This window comes from Typha angustifolia, chromosome 11 (assembly GCF_048772165.1).
Source record: "Typha angustifolia cultivar Huaian chromosome 11, ASM4877216v1, whole genome shotgun sequence".
NCBI classification, from domain to species: Eukaryota; Viridiplantae; Streptophyta; class Magnoliopsida; order Poales; family Typhaceae; genus Typha; species Typha angustifolia.
Genome location: NC_133249.1, coordinates 7,353,290 through 7,374,784, shown reverse-complemented (window position 1 = coordinate 7,374,784; position 21,495 = coordinate 7,353,290). Strand labels below are relative to the sequence as shown.

At 37.8% G+C, this 21,495-nt stretch overlaps 1 protein-coding gene across 2 annotated transcripts; it reads left to right on the top strand.

Annotated features, from left to right (window-relative positions):
* LOC140770960 (MADS-box transcription factor 50-like) lies at positions 1-21,202 on the top strand. Of its 2 annotated transcripts, XM_073112298.1 has the most exons (8): positions 5-429; positions 4,750-4,831; positions 20,081-20,142; positions 20,258-20,357; positions 20,451-20,492; positions 20,599-20,640; positions 20,820-20,963; positions 21,056-21,202. In XM_073112298.1, exons 1-7 carry the CDS (start codon positions 248-250, stop codon positions 20,940-20,942), a joined length of 633 nt encoding a protein of 210 aa, XP_072968399.1. In that variant the 5' UTR covers positions 5-247; the 3' UTR covers positions 20,943-20,963; positions 21,056-21,202. The 2 variants fall into 2 exon arrangements, with proteins under 2 accessions (XP_072968400.1, XP_072968399.1); XM_073112299.1 differs by having other exon boundaries at positions 1-429; positions 20,826-21,202.
* The last annotated feature ends 293 nt before the right edge of the window (positions 21,203-21,495 follow it).

Genomic DNA, 21,495 nt, shown 5'->3' with positions numbered 1-21,495 from the left:
TTCCTTCCTATTTCTTTCCTAAATCAGAATCCCGTGCCCTCATCCTCCACATGCCTTTTGCCATTTGTGGTGCGACCCTTGGCTCCTGCAATCCTCTTACTACTCCCTTTTATGCACACACATCGGCATACAAGTCCAAGTCTATATATAGATCTCTTTTCTTGGCTTCTTTCCTCATCTAGGCGAAGAGGGAGAGGGAGAGGGAGAGGGAGAGGGAGAGAGAGAGAGAGAAGCAAATCAAATTAAGATGGTGAGGGGGAAGACGGAGATGAGGAGGATAGAGAACGCAACGAGCCGGCAAGTGACGTTCTCGAAGCGGCGCAACGGGCTGCTGAAGAAGGCGTTCGAGCTCTCCGTCCTCTGCGACGCCGAGGTCGCCCTCATCGTCTTCTCCAGCCGCGGCAGGCTGTACGAGTTCGCCAGCTCCAGGTACCCAAAACTCCCCGGTAGAGAACCTTTAGCCGCTTTTATATCTCATGATAATTATAGATAAATCTGTGCTCATCCTATGTTAGGATGAATAGTTACGTTAGATAGATCATGTGGGTGCATGTGGGAGAATACTGTAGGATGGAAGAGAGACATGAACTAAGCTTATTGACTCTTTAGATTCTTTTGAGGAGTACTGGATTTCCCTAAATCCCCTTGTTCTATTGTGAAGTGTTTGAATCCTTGCGGTAATGGTACTGGCTCGGTGCGACTTTGTGGGCAGTTTGCTTTTATGGATATGTACTGCATGCTTGATGGTTTCTTAGGTATGGTGATGGCTATTTCATGTCCTTTTTTGTCGGGGCTAACTGTAGGAGAAAACAAGTTATTTATTGGTCATATTGAATAAGAAAGATTATTTCTCAAAAAATGGACAATAAGAGAGATACTCGTGAGATGAAGAAGAGATCCCTATTGAGCATCAATATTGTTAGTAGGTATCTGGTTCTATAAATTGATCATTAGTTTTATTCGATCCCCCGTCCATATACTGTTTCTCCTCGGTGCATATTTCAGTCCAAAATTTACAATCTAGCTAGATTTAAGTTGGTAGATAGAAGTGGTTTCTCTAATTAGCACGACACCCAAGTTCTTCTTGTGGAAGTCAGTAACCAGTCTGTAACCTAATCATCGCCAAACATGGAGAATATGTAATTACTGTTTTTGTCATTGTTCCATTTAAAATGAGTCGATCTTTCATGTCAATAAGTTTTTAAATTTATATGGACTACGTCGTGGAATTCGTCATCAAGATGGATCGCCCTTATGCGGTCGACTAACTCATACTAATGCAAGGACTGTTCCCAAGCTAATTAGGAAATGAAAGATGGCTACCGAAAGCCATTAAATGGCTAATTCGACAAGAGAAATAGACAACCATTCTATGGCATGCATTTGGAAGTGAACTTCTTTGGGCATGATCAGTAGCATAAACTAATAATAGGAACTCAGTACATGACTTCTGCCAATTTGAGGCTTTTAAGATGTGGCAGCTTTATTCCCATTGCTAGAGAAACATTTTTAATATGCAAATATATTTGATATTTGATTCTGAATATTCCGTTAATTGTTAGGTGCACATCGGTCTACCTTACAAATAAATCTTTTTTGTTTATGCGGCTCATGTAATTATCAAGTAAACAAATAGGATGAGCTTTTATATATAATTGTTTTATTAGTGTAACTCTAGATTTACACCAGAATTAAATAACTGAAATGAAGTTCTCTTCCAATATAGCCTTGTCTAGAATGCTTATTGTCACCTAGTTACATTGTGATCGAGCAAAACATTATTAGGTTTCATCTCAGCTCGTAACAATTTAGACAAATTAAGGTCTTTAACCTACAACCAATTAATAGAAATTAAGCAAAAAAGTGCTACAGGAGTACTCAGTAAAATAACCAAAATAAAGCTAGCAAAAGACTGGACTTAGTACCTGATACTCTTATAGATTTGTGATATCAGACTCACCTAGCGATTTATGGTTGTCTAGACCAATGGAATGGATTTCATTGGGCGTGGCTCACTTGACCAATTGGCATGATTTTTCTGATTTGAGTTAAGAGCAAGGCAAACCATTGCTTATTTCCATTGTGAAGGTGTATGCCCATTGTAGTAGAATGAGTTGATCTCTACTGTACATTGAATCTTATTATACCTGATTGTAGATTTGATCTTCTATGTGCCAACTTATCCTTCTACCCATCCTTATTGCTGCGAAGCAATTTATAAAGCGTATCTTCACTGGAACCTTTTCTTTATACGTGAATCATAAAGAATATTAAGCCTATCTTTACTTGCTAGCTTTTGGTCTCATCTTATTGAAATTATTATTCGAGAATGTCTTGATGAGATTATTGAATTGTTTTCAGTCTGAAATTGGTGAATCAATAGTAACATCTCTAACATTTTAGTTACTAGTAAGCAATGAAATTGACAACCCTTCTTGTGACCATTGAATATTTAATTACAAACTAGAGTGACATTGTACCTACTACTTTTACTAATTAAATTATGTGTCTTTTTATGGTAGTACAAATTGTCTTTAGTCATAGATGCGTGTTCTATTTAGAAGGTTGATTTATTATGATTATGCTCTCAAAAGGATGGCAATACTTGTGTCTCTTACCAAATTGGGCCTCCTTAGAAACTTATTAAACCAATCTAAGTCTACTCTTCAAACTTAATACTAAAAGAGATTTCTATTGATTATGTCACATGCTATATTATAATTTGTCTAGAGAATTACTGAACTGTTTAGTATTTTATATAACATAAAATTACTAAATAGTTCAACACTTCCTTAAATACAGTTTAACATTTCAAAACCACTAAATAGTTCAGTGTTTCTCTATGCAGCATATGACATGACATACGACGGGCCAGAAGAGACACTTATGGTATTAAGTTGAAAAGGTAGAGACCAAATTGGTAAATAAGTTTTAGAAAACCATTTTAATAAAAAAACTCGGCCATCCTTGTCTTGTAGAGTGTCACATCAAAATAGCAGTATTAATTTATGACTTTCTCAGACAAAGGGTAACTATTGATCAACAAAGCATGACACCTTTAATGGACAGGATCTGCACAGTTCTGGTATAACTCGACAAATGTCACCAATCTCTTGGTTTCTTAGTAGCAATCTTGAATTCCTAATGCTTACATGATAGCCTATATAACAATGATTTTGCTGATTTAGAGTATGAGTCATGTAGGTGATGTTAGGAAATAGGTTCAGTTAGTTACAATTAAAATCAAGCAAACAAGTAATTCTTCCAACCCAAGTCTACCTTAAATCTCCACTATATCAATAATAATGAGGCTACCAATTCATTCTCTACAAAACTAGAGGATCACAAACATCAATGATCACTTTTTTAGATTACAACTAAAGAGAAACAACCAAATAAGAAGACTCATGCTTTACAAATAATTGAAAAACAATCTTATTAAAGATGATGAGTTTGTGAAAGTGTTTCTTCCTCGAGAATATCTTGGACAAAATTTTCATCTCTTTCCTTGATGTTGATTTGACAAGTTTTCAAGAAAACTCTCATCTTTCTCTTTTAAAAGTTATCTTCTTTTTCTCTAATATCATGTTCCTTCTTGATTGGAATGAAACCCTGGTCTTCTTCTTTAGTATTTTTTTAGAATTTTTTTTTTATATCTTAAATTATATTTAGTCGATATAGTCGATATAGTCGATACATTTTATTTTTTTAGTGGCCAATTCCGATACCAAATTTTAAAATCTTTGGATGAATGAGAAAGATAATATCAAGACAAGCAAGCAAAAGCTCTTCTCTTCAAAAATAGAAAGAGAATATCACAGGAGATCTTTCATCCACTCTTTTGTTTTAACAAAAGCTCTCTTATTAAGAAACATATCCACACTTAGCCTACAGGTCTACGTTGACCAAAATCCTAACATAGGCACTTGCTTTGATGCCGATCACTTGGATAACCTAATACCAAAATTTTAAATTGATTATAAATTCATAAGTTCGTTATATCCTTGACAAGCACATAAGTTCATTTAGCCCTCATCTTGAATTCATGCTATATATAGCTAATTCCACAAATGTTCCCACCTCCTTAATTTGCAACACCTATCTAGCTATCTTTTATTATCTTCTCCCAAACTTGTACAAGATTAAGAAGATGGTTAATTGACATATGTGATACCCAGTCTTGTACCTATCATAGCAAATGTTGAGCTATCCACATTACGTGTATAAGGAACTCAACTCATCATTTTACTTTCTCCATCATTACCTCCCAGATTTCTGTTCCCGCACAGCCGAGAGAACTAGTTGTGGAAGATTCAGATGGATTATGGACTAAGAATGATTTGCTGAAGTACTGAACTGACTACAAGAAATATATACTCTATTTTACTATTTGTAACTAGTTGAAGTCTATACGTCGGAATGAGATGAACAATGAACATATATTACATACTATAGCCAATTTTCTTACTTCTTGATACAAATAAGAGTATGTACTTGAGTCAGATTACTAGGTACATCAGTTCCAGAGTGTTGTGCCCTATTAAGTGTAAACCGAAATGTAAGTTGTATTGCGTCCATGTACATACAATTTCAGAGTGTTGTTCCCTATTAACTGTCGATAATGCTCACGAACTAGCTTCTGAAAAAGTTTTGAATGTTTCTGATTATTCATTTCAATGGTATAGCCTGTCATCCACTAGATATAGTGTATCAAACTGAAACTTTCCTTTCCATGTTTGAATATCTCAGTATGCAGAAGACAATTGACCGGTATATGACGCATACAAAAGAGGCCACTGAAAACAAGAAAGCAACAGAGCAAGGTATTCAGGTAGAAATCCTTCACTTGTAAGAAGCAATAATATGTTTTCACGAGTTTACTATAGCCGACACTCTTTTATTATTATTTTTTCTTTTGTCCGAGATACGAAAGAAGAAAACTAGTATATTTACAGTTTAATTCATGCCTAATTAGTTCGAAACTTAAATATGAAACTAGGTGTGTATGAAAACTGCTGACATAATCAACAACTTCTAAATATAAATTATTGACTAGGTCAGGACTTATATGAAAATATTAAATCCTCTAAAATATTTATAAAGCTTTAGAGAGAACATTTTATAAGTGGCTTTCTGATACATCAACTTTCAAATATAAGTCTGATTTGATCAGTGACTTGTATAGAAATTTCAAAAAATTGTCCCTTAGATTTACAATTTTTTTTAGAGGATTTGAAATTTCTATATGTCGCTGACCTACTCAGCAACTTATATCTAGAAGTCGCTGACTAAGTCATCGGTTTTCAGACACATCTTGTCTCTTATTTAAGATTTGAAGTGTATTAGGCACGTAAAACAAATATTTGGAAGGGCTAGTTTGGTCATAAACTTGTTTAAGAAGATGTTTGATAAAGTTATCATACCAATTTTCCTACCAAAATGTGCATAGACTCTTTATTTGCGCTTAAGGCGTATAGACTAACCAAGCGAGACCTTAATACATATTTGGACTTTATAATCTTGTACTATGTTATATACATATTGAATAAGCATGAAAATGATCCTATTAAGATAGGCATAGGCACACTATAGCTGTATTGTAAAACTCAGTCCTTAGTTATCTGCACGTCACTAGATCACACGGCACATGTAACATGCTCATCGATTTAGTTAGTTGTCGATAATCAAATAAATCATATATCAACACTATAGTTTATTGATAAGCATCTAAACTATGGATCACTCGTATTAGAGTAACAACATAACATTTTTATTAATAAGCCTAACAAGACTGACATAGCTAGGCCACAACATATTATTAAGAATACATCACTATTACATATATATATAAACAGTGTATGCATAATGCTTATACAAAATTACATGTTTATATAAAGAGACTTAAAAATATGGATACAACTCTAACATGTTTTTGTATACTATTAACTTTAACTAAACTAACATACATCTATAATATCACTCTACTCAACTACTGGTAGGGTCTCTAGTAGAATGTTCACTCAATTTTCTTAGTTAGGGTTTTGTAAAGGAATACCAAATAGGTAATGAGCTAAGAGACTCAGTGAATAAACTAGAGATACCAAACAAAGAGTAAATTATGTATAAAATAATATAATTATATAAATAAAAAAGGAGTATGATATCAAGGATGAGGACATAAATATATCCTTAATAATATATAAATATAAAAGAAGCATCATAGCATGAATGAGCAGATATATATATATATTCAACAAAATCTATATAATATAAGATAATATAATATAATGTGATCAAAATGTGGTATCACCAAATATAACATCATGCAATATTTCGAAAAGCGAGCACGGATGGCGAGTGATCATCCCACCTTCTAGTGCCAAGGCAGAAGGTGCGCTAACACTTTAGCCAATAGCGAGCAAGATAGATGTACAACTTTAAGACCAATCAATAATAACTAAATTATTTTCTCCATCTTCTCGATTTCTACTTTCTAAAAACCAAGTAAAAAAATTCAACTATGTTTGCTAGTTAAAATTCAGGAGTTTACTCTAGCCAACACTTTTTTTATTATTTTTTCTTTTGTCCGTGATACAAAAGAATAAAACTAGTATGTTTACAGTTTAATTCATTTCAAAATTCAAATATGAAATTGTGCGTGCTTAGAAATCACGGACTTAATCAACAACTTCTAAATATAAATTACTGACTAGGTAGTGACTTATATGAAAATATCAAATCCTCTAAAATATTTACTAAGCTTTAAGAAGTATTACATACAAGTGGCTTTTCGATTTAGTGACTTTTAAATATAAGTGGCTTTTTGATTCAGTGACTTTCAAACATTATAATTCTTATACTACATTATATGCATATTGAATATGCATGAAAATGATCCATACTGAGATAGGAATAGGCACATTATAGTTATATTGTAATACTTAGTCCTTGGTCATGTGCAAGCCACTAGCCCACACGGCACATGCAACACGTACATCGATGAAACATCCAAATCTTCAAATACACGTGTAAACTGTGTGGGTAAATCCCTCTACACGTGCATCATATGACTTGTCAGTAATAGGTTTTCACAAGATATATAGCAGTATAAGTTCATACCATAAATAAACTCAACAATAAGAGTCTGAATACAAGTTCTACAGGCCACAATAAGTTTTCAAGATACACATTCAAAATACAACGTTAATCATAACGCCCTCGCAGGGCCTCAATACAACTAATAGACATAATTGGAATAAAAAGGAAGCTACTCTTCGCTACCCGCACCTACGTCCCCTAGCTCTAAAGTGATGCCACTAAGAGATGGTGAGCACACAACCTAGCGAGTAGAATCATACAATCTATAACAATGAAATCACAGGTGTATATCCAATGTATGCCTATAGTTGCTAGCAATAACAATACGCTTGTTTAAATGACTTATTATGAGTTACTAAATTAATACAATTAATAAAGACTACACGTCACTATCTTAGAACATGCCAATTTCTAATCGTATCATGATAAGCCAACATAGATATAAAACTTGATACAATCTTTTATTCATACAAATCTTAATCATAGCATTTACATATTATGCATAGCAATAAAAGAGTAGTTTAGTCATCTCATGCTCACCAAGTCATAAATCATGTTTTGTCATAGTTCACTGAGCTATTCACCACACCGTGTAGATATTCTTAAGAAAATCATCTATTACATAACCATCCATCATCTTATACACCGAGGAGGGATATATACACATCTAACGGTAATGCCACCCACACATGCATGGTAACACCGCATGTGACCGGTTATCTGTGGCCATCAGACTAAGGACCCCTATCGTGAGCCCATATTTTACTCTCTTTAAATCATCACCACCATCAGCGGGAGAATCGGGAGCCCTCGGCTCATCAATGGACGCCCTAACCCTACGTCGCCAAGTACCGCTAGAGATATATCCTCGCCTCACAATCATATTCTTTTATCATCATAATCTAGTTCTAACTATATAATATAATTACCTGAATGCCACACAGGCTTCCGATCTCAGGTGTAGGCCACTAATAGTATAGTCATAAAATATACTCTACTCTTAACCCCGGGCTGAGCTAGTAGGGGTACTGCTTAGTCAGAACTCGACTATTAATGATAGGTGGAAGTGGTGGTGTCTGTGAGTCTATAAAGCATGTCATAGTCATTATGATCGTTACATTTTATATTCACAATAGATATTTATGCAAGAGTTTATCATGCAGGACACATGTAGAGCATCGTTATACTAATGCATATGCTAACATTTTCATAATATCATGATGAGTAAACTATCAATAACTGCACATGTCAAGCATATATCGTAGTATACTAAATGCATGTACTAATACTAACATTCCTACAGTGTCATGGAGGGTATAATAACTGTAACTATAGTATTCTAGATTGTATAAACTTTACTCGCCTGAGGAGTCTCCACAATACTCTAATTCTCTTTAGCTAGCCGGTTCCTCCGGAATCCCAAAATCCTCATGAGTATTGATCCTGTTAATTCACGCAAGTAAAGCCATACGTAAGATTAATGAATTAATAGAATTAATTAACTTATTAGGGAATTTAGGTTTAGGCCTATACATGAGTTAAGGGTCCCTTAGGGTGAGTTCTGTTATCCTAAAATTCCCACTATTTAGATGATAATAAATTTTCATTAGGGGGTGGTTAGGCTAATTAATTGAGAAACGGGGCTATAGGGTCTAAATGATCCCAAATGGGCTTGGCTGGGGGTATTGGGTTAGGCCCAAACCTACCCAATAGGCATGGTTGCATGAGGTGGGCTGTAGTCCAACTGTAGCCCACAAGCTTGCATGAGGTGGGCTAGGGGTCCAACCATAGCCCACCAAGGCTAGCTGTGGGTTGCAGTCCATCTGCAGCCCACCAAAGGGTTGGATTGGTAGGCTGTGGTCCATAACCCACCAAGATTGGTTGGTGGGCTGCGGTCTACAGCCCACCAAAGTCGAGCGCAGCCCACTAAGGGGATGGGTGGGGGTTTAAACAAACCCCCACCCTCCCACACCATCTCCTTCCGAGGGAAGGAGACAGAGGGGGGAGAGTGAAGGGCCCAGCGCTGCCGGTAGCCCATGCCGTCGGCAGCTCGCCCTTGATGTCAGCGGCTCGCGGCCCTCACTCGGGGTGGGTGGCTCGTCGGAGGGAAGGGGAGGGAAAAGAGAGGAGGAAATCAAGGAGAGAGGCGCGACCACCATCGAGGTTGATAGCACCGGCGGCACAGTCATGCGGCCAAGAGGGGTAAGGCACGGCGAAAGAAAGGAAACAACCAAAAGAAAAGGAGATTTACTGAGGGGTCGCATGATTGGCTTCGTCGGCCATTGGCTTCGGGGCTTCGTCTCCAGCGTCGGCAACCCGAGAGAGAGGAGAGGGAGAGAGGGATGAAGAAGAAATAGGGGAGGCTGGGGATGTTGCATGCATGGCAAGAGAATAGGAAGAAGAAAAAGGAGGAGAAGAGGACAGGGTGGCAGGGTGCTGGGATGCACGCATGCTCGCGCGTGGCTCCCCCGCCCCCCGTCCCCCCTTTCCCTATTTTTTTTTTTTTTTTGGGTGTTACGATCGACCTAGTTAGTTGCCGAAAATCAAATAAATCTTGTATCAGCACTATAGTTTATTTATAAGCATCTAAATCATGGATCACTCATATTAGATTAACAATATAACATTTTTATTAACAAGCCTAATAAGGCCCACATAGGAAGGCTACAACATATTATCAAGAGCATATCACAGTTACATATACACATATCAGTGTATATATAATGCATGTACAAAATATTATATTTATATAAAGAGACTTGAAAGTAAGGCTCAACTGTAACATGTTCATTATACTATTAACCTTCACTAAATTAACATACATTTATAATATCACACTACTCAACTACTAATACGGTCTTTGGTAGAATGTTCTACTCAATTTTCTTAGAGTTTTGTAAAGGAAATAGGTGGTGAGCTAAGTGACTCAGTGAATAAATTTTATCTAAATTAGGGATACCAAATAAAGGTAAATCATGTACTGATAATATAATGTTATATAAATCAGAAAGGAGTATGGTGTTATGGACGAGCACGTAAATATATCTTCAATAATATATAAATATCTAAGAAGCATCTTAGCATGAATGAGCTAATAAATATATCTTCAACAATATATATATATATATGATGTGATCATAATATAGGATCACCAAATATAGCATCATACAATATTTTGAAAGACTATCATAGGTGGCGAGTGGTCACCCCACCGCTTAGCGCCAAGGTAGAAGACGAATGACAAGTTGATGTAGCATTTTATATACATAAAAAATTTACAATAATGATATATATTATAGTTGTAATATTGATATAGTATATAAAATTTATAATAATGCACTACACAAAAACACCAGAATTTATATTACATATTCTATTAATACCCAACATAGCTCTAAGAGATTCACCTAATCATAATTAGGTGGTAGTGTGGCACCTATTCCTAAAATTAATAATAGTGGGTCTATTTATTGCATGCCAATTAATAAGAGGGAGAGTAAAGTGGGTAAGCAAGTGGCTTCTAAGAGTGAGAATAATCTAGAAACACCCCCTCTTCTTTTATATTTTGAACTACTTCTAGTTCTTAGAGCTCGGAAAGGTTTCTTCATGTCGAGAATGAAGACAAAGCAATTTAGTTTTTTCTTTAATGGTTAGTTCTCAAACCCAAGTTAACTTACCTAATTCGCCTCATTGATTTGGTGGGTCGGGTGGCTTGTCCCACCAAGCACTTTTTGATACTAGTGCAGGTCATCGCCTTCTAACTTAGCAGGGCAATTGCCAAAAATGCTTTTCAATACACTACAATATGATGTATAATAATCATGGTTTAGTAAAGCCCTACAAGTATCCACTTCTACAGTCTAAAAGTAGTATAAATAAAGATTCGGTAATGTGGTAAGTATGAATATGAGCGTTATGATCACAATAAATGTCTTAGTACCACAACCTTATAATTTGTATATCTATTTCTCACATGTATTAATGATAAATAACACAATATGCATTATTTCAGACTATCAAGTCTTTAATTTAGACTCATACAGAGCCATGCCTATAGGTTGTATCAACACTCACACTTGATCACACAAATACTTCCAAGAGGGTAGATCCTAGCAGTGCAATCGCATGCCTCTCGCTCGGTGAACAACATGACCAATAGTCAGTCATCACAGACTAAGAGCTTCATTTGTAAGCATATCACATGAGTCAATATTGCACATTGATACTATTCTTTAAACCATTGACTCTATATTATTGCACTACTATGCAAAAAATAATGAGTCGTCACTCAAGGATGTTCGCACCCTGCGTCGTTGGGTATCACTAGGTTTATGTTATTCTATCTTTCGCTCTTTAACTTAAATATCTTAAAGGGTTTGGGTCTTATTGATCAACAATAAATTGTCCATTGCCTATCGAAATGGTATGTCCGATTGTCTGTGATCAATAGAGACCTCAAGCGTAAGCCCTATTATCTAATAATAATAATATATCTCTCGCCCCTTATCTTAGCTAGGGTGATATTAGGTACTATTGAGACGTAGAAGTTAAGTCTCTTCATGGTAGCACGTGGGCTTGTAGCATGATATTATAAATCATAAATAAGTGTAATGGAATACAAATCACAATCATGTATTACATGCTATCATATAATCATGCCCATGGATATGCATAATAATCATGATAAGTGTAATAATGTTGAAAAGCAAGTAAAGTTAACATGGATTACTTGCATTAATAACAATAATTAATATCTACATATGTACGATATGAATATGAAAATGCCATAAAGTAATATATTTAATTCTCTACACTATTTCTAGACTATGGAAGTTTTACTTGCCTAACATTGCCTCCTAGATAACTACCTCTAATTACACCATGAGATTATCCTTGTATGATACATAGTACACCTCGATAATGAAATAATAAAAACATAAATATAACATTCCTTAGACTAATTAATTAAATAAACCAGTTGACTTTCATTATAAACTTACGTAGGTTCATTTAAAAATTCTTATAGATATTAATTAGGTAGAGCTAGCGTAGCTGTACCAAGACAATAGGTTTAGCAATGATATTCCTATTTTCATCAATAAACATGGGATATTCATAGTCATAAATAATAGAGAGCCACACACGTTCATTGATGAACTTTAAAAAGCACTCATGTTTTGGCTTTTCTATATGGATAGTTTGATCTGTCGAGCAAGGAAGGCCTAACAGTAGATAGTCCTTCTCTAGAAAGTTCCATGAGGATCTCTCTCTAATGTGAGATTCCTGCTTTGATAGCAATTGAAAAATCTAAACCTTTATGTTATAGACTAGATATGGAACGATCCGTCTGTAAGATGATTATGAAAATTTAGATAGAGGTAGCCTCGTGAGTTAAGATTCTAATGGCTCTAGTTTCATCTAAATCGGAGGTCGGGATGAAAAGATAAAAATAAAATAGTGGAGATATATCAGGGAGGGCAGAACGGTAATATCCGACGTTGCGGCGGTCATCGGAGGGTAGTGGATAGTGGAGGGTAGTGGATAGTTAAGGGTGGTGGTGGACGGCTATGTAGTAGGGTGGCTGTTGGAAGTAGGAGGTGGCTAGGGTTTGGAAGCTTGAAGAGGATCTATAGTTATGATCTACTCCTATGAAGATAAAGATAATCCAACGGTTAATTTTAAAAGATAAGGACGAGAATAATAACTGGCTAAACTTAGATTTCTCTCAATGATGATTATTATCAACTCATGTTCACCCCTATTTATAGGAGTAAAATCCCTAATAGATCGGATCCTCATGCGGATTATCCAATTTATTTAAAATTCAAAATAGAAGATAAAGCTAACTAATTTCTAGCTGACCGGATCCACAAGCGGATTGAAAAAATAAATCCCTAGACACACGTATGTATCTAATCTCTAGGCAATAATATTTCTCGTTCGCTTAAGTAAAAGTCAGAAGAAATATTAAAAACGAAAGTAGAGATGAACGCCAAGATTTTAACGTGGAAAACCCAAACGGGAAAAAAACCACGGATCCAAACTCGGATCAAAACCAATCACTATGACAGTAGCAGTTACAAGACTGACTCACAAAACAACCCGTCGATCCAAACGACTTTGTTTCTCTCAGTCTTGATCGCTAGAACCCACGATTCACTGCTTCCTGTGATTGAAGTCCAATCTCAGTAGCCCTCGAGATTGATCTTTCGTCTAGATAGCCCTTAAGACGAAAGATTAAGATTTGTAGATGCGAAGGGCCTTGTTTGTTGAAGAACCGATGTAGCCTCCAAAAAGTCTCCTTGAATAATCTTCTTCAACCACCCTAGGTTAAGGCAACACTATCCTTATATATGATCTCCAAGATAGAGCCAAATCCAAGTCATATTCGTACTCACGAAAATCCAATAAATTGCAAACTTCATATGTGCGTTCGAACGCGGCTCGAGTGCGTTCGAACGGCCTAACTTAATCTCAGGTGCGTTCGAACGGGCCCAAGTGCGTTCGAACGCGACAGCTTGAATTCTTCAGGTTGCGTTCGAACGTGTTTGTGAACGCTGCTCTAGGTCTGTGTGAACGCAGTACCCGCGTTCGAACGCGTTTGTGAACGCTGCTCTCGGTCTGTGTGAACGCAGTACCCGCGTTCGAACGCGTTTGTGAACGCGGCTCTCTGTCTGTGTGAACGCAGTGCCCGCGTTCGAACGCGTTTGTGAACGCGGCTCTCTGTCTGTGTGAACGCAGTGTCCGCGTTCGAACGCGCTTGTGAACACGGCTCTCTGTCTGTGTGAACGCAGTGCCCGCGTTCGAACGCGCTTGTGAACGCGGCTCTCTGTCTGTGTGAACGCACTGCCCGCGTTCGAACGCGTTTGTGAACGCGGTGAGAACGCGAGGCTTTTCTCCAATGATCTTGCAATTCTTCACACCAGAGATTCTAGACTTGTGTAAAGCTCAAATACATGAAAGAATACACTTAGAATATTTTGTACAAAATTGCCAATAAATAAAAAACCTAACACGGATTATCCGATTTATTTGAAATTCAAAACAGAAAGATAAAGCTAAGTAACTAATTTGACTCGACTTGACTTGATTTAACCTATATGGTCGGATCGTAACAATCCACCATGCTTCCGACACCTTGTCCTCAAGGTGACTAATCTCTCACGTCCTTGTACTCATATAACTTGTGCCAATAAGTAGATTCGGGTTCGTCTTCTTCGAGTCTGCCTAGAAACATGACGTGGGCTGGCTAGCGCTTGCATTTATGACCAGGGGTAAATCGGTCATCACAGTAAAAACATAAGCTTTTTCTTCGGTGCTCTTCCAAGTCGTTGGGTACAAAGTGGTGCGTGATTATTTGTCAGTTAGGCTGAGCCGTTGGTGTAGTCTGAGTTGGGGCAGATGCCGTCTCTAGTGGGCCGTGGGTTTGGGTCGCCTTTTTCCTTTCCTCCTTGCGGATCTGGTTTAGTTGATCCAACTTAGACTCCATCAGAATAGCTAAGGAGAAGATCTCTTCAGAAGTAGTGGGCCTCAAAGCTTTGACCTCAGCTTGAATGTTAGGCCTAAGCTCACTAATAAAGGTACTCTTTAGGGCCGAGTCAGGCTAGTTAGTGACTCGGTTGCATATCCGCTCGAACTCTTCCCGGTAAGCTCGAACTGTTGTTGACTGAGTCAACTTAGTTAGCATGGCTTGAAAGTCCTTGTACTGAGTCGGACCGAATTGAGCACAAATCGCATCTGCAAAGTCCTGCCAAGACTCAAATGATCAAGTCCGCTCAGCCGACTGGTGCCATCTAATCGCCACGCCCTCCAAGTGAAATGAGGCTAGCCCGACCTTTAGATGGTTAGGCGTGCCATGGTACGTGAAAAACTGCTCCGCTAGATAGGTCCAATCTAGCGGGTCTCTATTATTTGACGGTCCGAGCTTGGATCCCAAAATGTGGTCTGTTATCACAGGCGAAGTGACCTCGGGGTCGAGGCTGGTCTCGTGAGTCATAGGCCCACGGGTTTGGCTCATGTTACCCTCGGGCTGCATGCGGGTTCGGCTCAGTCTAACGACGCGGGCCCACCGATTAATTCCACCATTCATCCTCAGGCTCGTACTCGTGCTCGGGGTTTTGTTCATGGGTTCCAAACTGGTTCACATGAGGTGGTCAAACCGGTTCGCGAAAATTTGGCCTGCCTCGAAAATCATGCACTTTATCTCCTTCATTCTAATAACCTAACCCTAGGGCTGAATTTGGAATTCGGCCTAGGGGTGTCGCCACAGGCTACATGGGGGCAGCGGTGACTGGGCTCGGTCGGGGATCACCGACAGTTGACCCTTGGCTAGTCCTTACGGCAATGGAATGGCGGTGAGAGGTGGTGGAGGGCCAAACTCGAGCTCGAGCTTGAGCTGTTGCAGCGGTGGTCCAAGTGTGTCGCCGGCCGATCCACGGACACCCGGCAGCTGCGAAAGGGACTAGTGGCCCCATTGCAATGGAGCAGTGGCGACGAAAAATTATGGCGGAGCTACCCCGACGTAGGGGTAGCTTTCCACGGCTGTGGCTGTCAGGTTTGCCCACCCGATGGTCGCCGACGGTTGCGGTGGCCACCACTAGCCGACAGTCGGCCATAGGAAGCTAGCCGTGGCTGTTGATGGCTGTGGGAGTGTCGGACCCGCGGCCACTAGCCGCGGATTTGCTGCAGCATGAACCGCCACGGTTGGCGGTCTTCCAGTTGGTGCCGGCGCGAAAGGCAGCCTGATCTCGGGTGCGGGGGCCTTATGGAAGAGATCGGTCGTTGTGGTAGAGGTCATGAGCGTCTGGACAACCGCTGGTGGGAAGCTAGGGTTTTCGACCCTAGCTCCCATCGCGGTTGGGGAAGATGATCTGTAAGACTGAAGGGGTCCCCATCGCAGTCGGAGGAGGGGTTGAGGCTGCGATTTGGGCCGACTCATCCCCTCCCTCACGGGTTGATAATGGTGGTTGAGTTTGACTTTGTTCTGTCGTGGCCGGCGGCGCTGGCAGCGCAAGTCGGTGGAGGCCGGTTAGTAAGGCCTCTGATAAGGCCTGGATCGAGTCTTTGAGGGCGGTTTGGATCTTCACGTTCTCCTTCGCGTTTTCCTTCAACTCGATCGAAAATGCTTTAAAAAAAGCTTATGCCCACGCCGGTGGCCCCTCGTCGATAATTGTTAGAATTGGAGGGGGTGCTAGATCAACTCCCATGGGAACGGAGATGAGATCATGGTTCTCCATGGTCAATGCCTCCTCATTGGCCTTGGAACGCGTGTTAACCATCTTCCGAGGAACCTAGCTCTGATACCAATGTTATGGATCAGATCTGGAACAATCCGTCCATAGGATGATTATAAAAATTTAGATGGAGGTAGCCTCGTGAGTAAGATTCTAATGGCTCTAGTTTCACTTAAATCAGAGGTCGGGATGAATAGATAAAAATAAAATAGTGGAGATATGTCAGGGAGGGCAGAATGGTAATATCCGACGGCCAAGGGTGGTGGTGGACGGTCGTGTAATAGGGTGGCTACTGGAGGTAGGAGGTGGATAGGGTTTGGAAGCTCGAAGGGGATCTACGGTTATGATCTACTTCTATAAAGATAAAGACAGTCCAATGGTTAATGTAAAAGGATAAGGGTGAGAATAATAACTAGCTAAACTCAGATTTCTCTCAATGATGATTATTATCAACTCATGTTCACCTCTATTTATAGGAGTAAAATCCCTACCAGATCGGATCCACATACGGATTATCCGATTTATTTGAAATTCAAAACAGAAAGATAAAGCTAAATAACTAATTTGATTCGACTCGACTTGACTCGACTTAACCCATGTGGTCGGATCGTAACACTTTACTAGATGAAGAACACTATTAATGCAACCATTTGTGAATTAATGGAAGAGAATGAAACATGCACAAACAATACAAATTTTAATGTGAAAAACTCTTATCAGTTAAGGGTCAAAAAAACCACGTGCCTCTTCTATTAGGTAAAACTAAGCACTATAAATTTAGTGGTTATAGGAACACTTACTAATTGATTGCTATTACCCACAATCGTCACAATAGTGCTTTATTTGACTCCCCCTCAATACACCACCTCTTGCGCTTGGTTCACAACTTTGATGACCCTTAAGGTTGTGACTCAGCATGAGTGACCCTTAAGGCAATCCCAAGTACGTTCTTTAATCTTGAACGAAGTTGGTAAGATATGGATCCAATATCTTCAAGCTTCAGGCATCTCCAAGTGCACCTCTCCGTTCTCTTTAGTTCTATTTAGTGTAGCTTTCTAGCTCCAGAGTTGTCCCCTCACATTTTTTAGTTTCCTTTTTATATCTTCAAGAAGATAGCCTCTAGAGAGTCCTAATCTGAACTAATAAGAGCTAACTTAACAAACCCGTTTGAACAAAATCTAGAGCGTTTAAACGGTTTGAGTCTAGCCAATCACATTTTAAAAAACTCCCATTTGAACAAATATCCCAATATCCAACATTCGAAGTCTTCAGCCATCCATTCGAATGTCTTTCACATGTTAAATACAGTGAACTCTCTGAAAAATCTCATTCAAATGATTTTCTTATTTTGGACATGGCGAGCTCTCTTGAAAAACTCGTTCGAACCAAGTTTCAAAAAGTTGGGATGGGGATTGGGATCGGTATTCCAAAAAAATGATATATATTAGTTGCCTAGATTGGATCAAACTCTTTTTAATTAAGTAAATTCTAAATAATATTTAAAAATATAGAAAAATTTCTAAACATTTAGAAAAAAGTGACAAAAAAATAAGAAAATAAAAGAAAATCAAGATGCACTGAAAATTGAAAAGAAGAGATTAGAGAGAGAGCGGAAGAAAATCAAACAAAAAAAAAACTATGATGTAGTGAAAAAGAAGAAAAAGAGATAGAGAGTGGAAAAAATAAAATTAAAAAAATTACATACTGGAGTTTGTTAGAGTTTGTCGGGTCTAGATCTCTTCGTAAGAGAAACAATGTAAGGAGAGTGAAAGAGAAAACAAGTGAGAGAGAGAGAGTTCGGATCGGGCCCACCCGATCCAGATTGAGATCGGCCAATCCTACGAACCATAGTTCAAATGCCTTTAATGTGTTGGAAGACCGATCCGAATCAAGATCGAGATTGGGCCCACCCAATCCGGATTGAGATCGGCCAATCTTGCAAACCACAGATATCCAACTCTTTTAAAAATGTGCTTTGTGGGAAAGACCGCTCAAACGGATTTGTCCCATTTGAACGGAATCTTCTTTGCCTTTTAGAAGTGTTTTTGGTTTTTACAACTGAAAATAACAAGTTACAATTCATAAGATTTTTATTTTGTCACAAATTAGCCAATTACAAGTGCTAACAAAATGTGGATTGGATTGAGCTTAATTACACCTGCAATGAATTTTTGAAGAGTTTAGGTAGCTTTTAATAACTCAAATTCTAGTTCCTTACTTTTTCATCTAGAGGTTTTCTAAATTCTATATGTTCATGCATATAAACTTCCAAAAATTTAAGTTCATTAACTAAGGAAACCATTTCATAAGTTAAATCATGAGTAACAGAGAGAATTATTCAAATCTCATTGAAACTTTTCTTTACCTTTTTAAGTTGCTTCATTTCATCCTTCTCAGTTTTTTAAGCTCTTCATTTTTCCAACAAGTCTGAAGTTTACCTTCATAAATTCTCAAGATTCTTCAAACAAGCTGCCATAGGTGGCTTGAAGGATCATATCATCATCTTCGGTTTCCACATGCTTATCTGTACATAACATCTCACAAAACTTATCAGCCTAACAAAGAAGCAATGAAGACAATATGATTGTCTTGTTTGGAATGGGATTCTTTTTTATCCAAATTAGCTTTCATAGCCTTGTCTATTTTGTGTAGTACACTGACGATATCAACATATTTTTGTAAGTTAGACACCAAAGGGGTTATATTATTTACCAAGATAATAAAGAACTTTCACATCATCATCATTGATTAAGAAGAAAATATTCTCCAATAAAACACATGATGGAATATGAACGAAATTAAACTCTAAAATTCCATATCTAAATGATCACTCTAAAATAATAGTAACCTGCTCTGATACTAATTAAAATTTTGAGGTGCTTTACAAGTAAAACATGTAGGTTTGAAAAATACGAAAAACATGCAAAAGTAAGACCACAAGTTTTTTAATGTGGAAAAATATCTTTCTAGGGAGGAAAAAAAACTGTAGATCCTATCATGCATGGATCAATCTATTTAACTTAAATCCTAAAGACAAGATTCACTTACATTCTACCTCTAGACTCCATGTCTAAGTATTGATGTCCATCTCTTGCTTGCAGTCCATCGCGTTGAATTATTCTATGACAATAGATTGTCTCCGATTGATGTTGCCTGACTTGGATCATCTTGGCCTAAGTATCTCGAGACATTGAAGAAGACACGTTGATGTAGAATGTTCAGATCCTCTGAAATGCTTCAAAACATATGCGAAAGTAGATAAGCGCGCAGACTAATTTTCACTACTGACACTTGATAGAAAGTAAGATCATTTACTTGGGAGATCCTTGATCTATTGGATTGGACGGATCAGATGGATACCTTGTGTACATCTGGAATCTTTATATAGGTGAGGAGAAACATCCTGGTTTAGACTAGGTGAATAACTAAAAGAAAACTCTTGGCTGAATATGAAACATCATATTTCATTTTTAGTTTTGTGCATGCTGCTCTAACGCCACGTAAGTCTCCTTAATGTGGCAAGGTTCAAATGCCACTATTTTTTGTTCAAACAAATTTCTGCAGCATTATTAGTGTATAAGCTACCTGCAACATTACAGCAATCTAGAATTTATATCATAAACACAAGATTTTTGTTCTTGAATTTACTATTACATATAACTAACAGTAGGATTTACGCTGAGTAAGCAGGCATTAGAGTGTATCTCTAGGACCTTAATATATTTTGTCTTGTCTTGCTCAAACTGTAGCAATGGAGATCTGAAGCTGCAAGCTTGGCTAAAAAGATTGAGACTCTTGAAGCCTATAAAAGGTAATGATATAAATTTTGAGGGCAATTTTTCTCCTCTTTTGCTTGTTAGCATAACTAGAGATACAATCATACTGGAGTATGAAGAAATTGCTGAACTATAGAGAGTTTGCCACAGGAAACTCTCGGGTGATGAATTAGGAACATGTTCTTTTGAGGAATTACATGAGCTAGAGATCCAACTTGAAAAAAGTCTAAGCAACATCAGACAAATGAAGGTAAAAATTTATTAGCATTTGCTTCTTTTATTATATGTAAGCTTGTGCAGAAATCTTGTCAATAATGTGGAAATGATCCTCTGACATACGCAGCAAAGGATGTTATTGGAACAAATTTCAGAGCTAAAAGAAACGGTTAGTTAATAGAAGTTATATCGCTTGTACTTATTTATAAAACTGAATTGTGCTTTTCAAATTATAGTAATAATGTGGTTTTGCAATTTTCACTCATAAATTTCAGGAGAGGATGCTTTTAAAGGAGAACACGTTGCTTCGCGAAAAGGTAGTAAGCCAAATCTTTCTACTCTCTTTTCCTTGAATGGATCATAAAAGAGTAAATTAATCATGCCAAAAGGTTGTAATCCAGAAGATTGTAGTCTTTTATTGTAGAAAGGATCATGAAAGAGTAAATTTGTCATGAACAAATGTATGATTAACACTGGATTGCTTTATATTTGAAAGGTGCAGCCTCAACTGCAGCTATCTGCACGAGAGAGGCCCGTTGCAAATGGCCAGGCTAGTCAGCATATGGAAGTAGAGACGGAGCTGATCATTGGAAGGCCAGGAAGTAGTGAGGCTCAATGAAGATTAATCGTTCAACGAAAGGTGAAAATTGTGAAAATTATGACGGCCATTATGCTCTATGGACATGGACATCTATATATAAGATTGTGATGCAAGAAGCAATATTTTTTCAGATGAAAAGAAGTGAAAAAGAATTGTGAACCTTCTAAAGACTAATTCGGTGTTCCACCAAGTTGCTGATCATCATACTTGTATTTGTGGTGTTATCAGACACAGAATATATTAGCAATTCATACATGGGTCTGATACAAAATTTATTCTGATTGTAAGGAAGCAAGCAAAATTTACCCAACTATAATGTAGAGGACGTTGGTTACGATAAACTTCGGAATCTACAAATATGGCAAATGCATGCTCTAGTCACAACACTGTACAATGAATGGCCGACTAGTCTGAAAGAAAGGAAATTGTTGAGCGTATCTTTTATTTGAGAAGTTTCATATCCGAAGTTTCATAGTCAGGAGTCTAACTTCTATCAAAAATATCATTGGGTTAATTTATTTTTATTCTTATTTTAAGAGAGATTTCGTATCAAGTGTAACTACTTTCCAAA

Coding starts and splice junctions, on each gene's coding strand:
- LOC140770960 (XM_073112298.1), top strand. CDS start 248: ATGGTGAGGGGGAAGACGGAGATGAGGAGGATAGAGAACGCAACGAGC. Junction 430..4,749: donor TACGAGTTCGCCAGCTCCAG/GTACCCAAAACT, acceptor TGAATATCTCAG/TATGCAGAAGACAATTGACC. Junction 20,358..20,450: donor GCAACATCAGACAAATGAAG/GTAAAAATTTAT, acceptor TGACATACGCAG/CAAAGGATGTTATTGGAACA.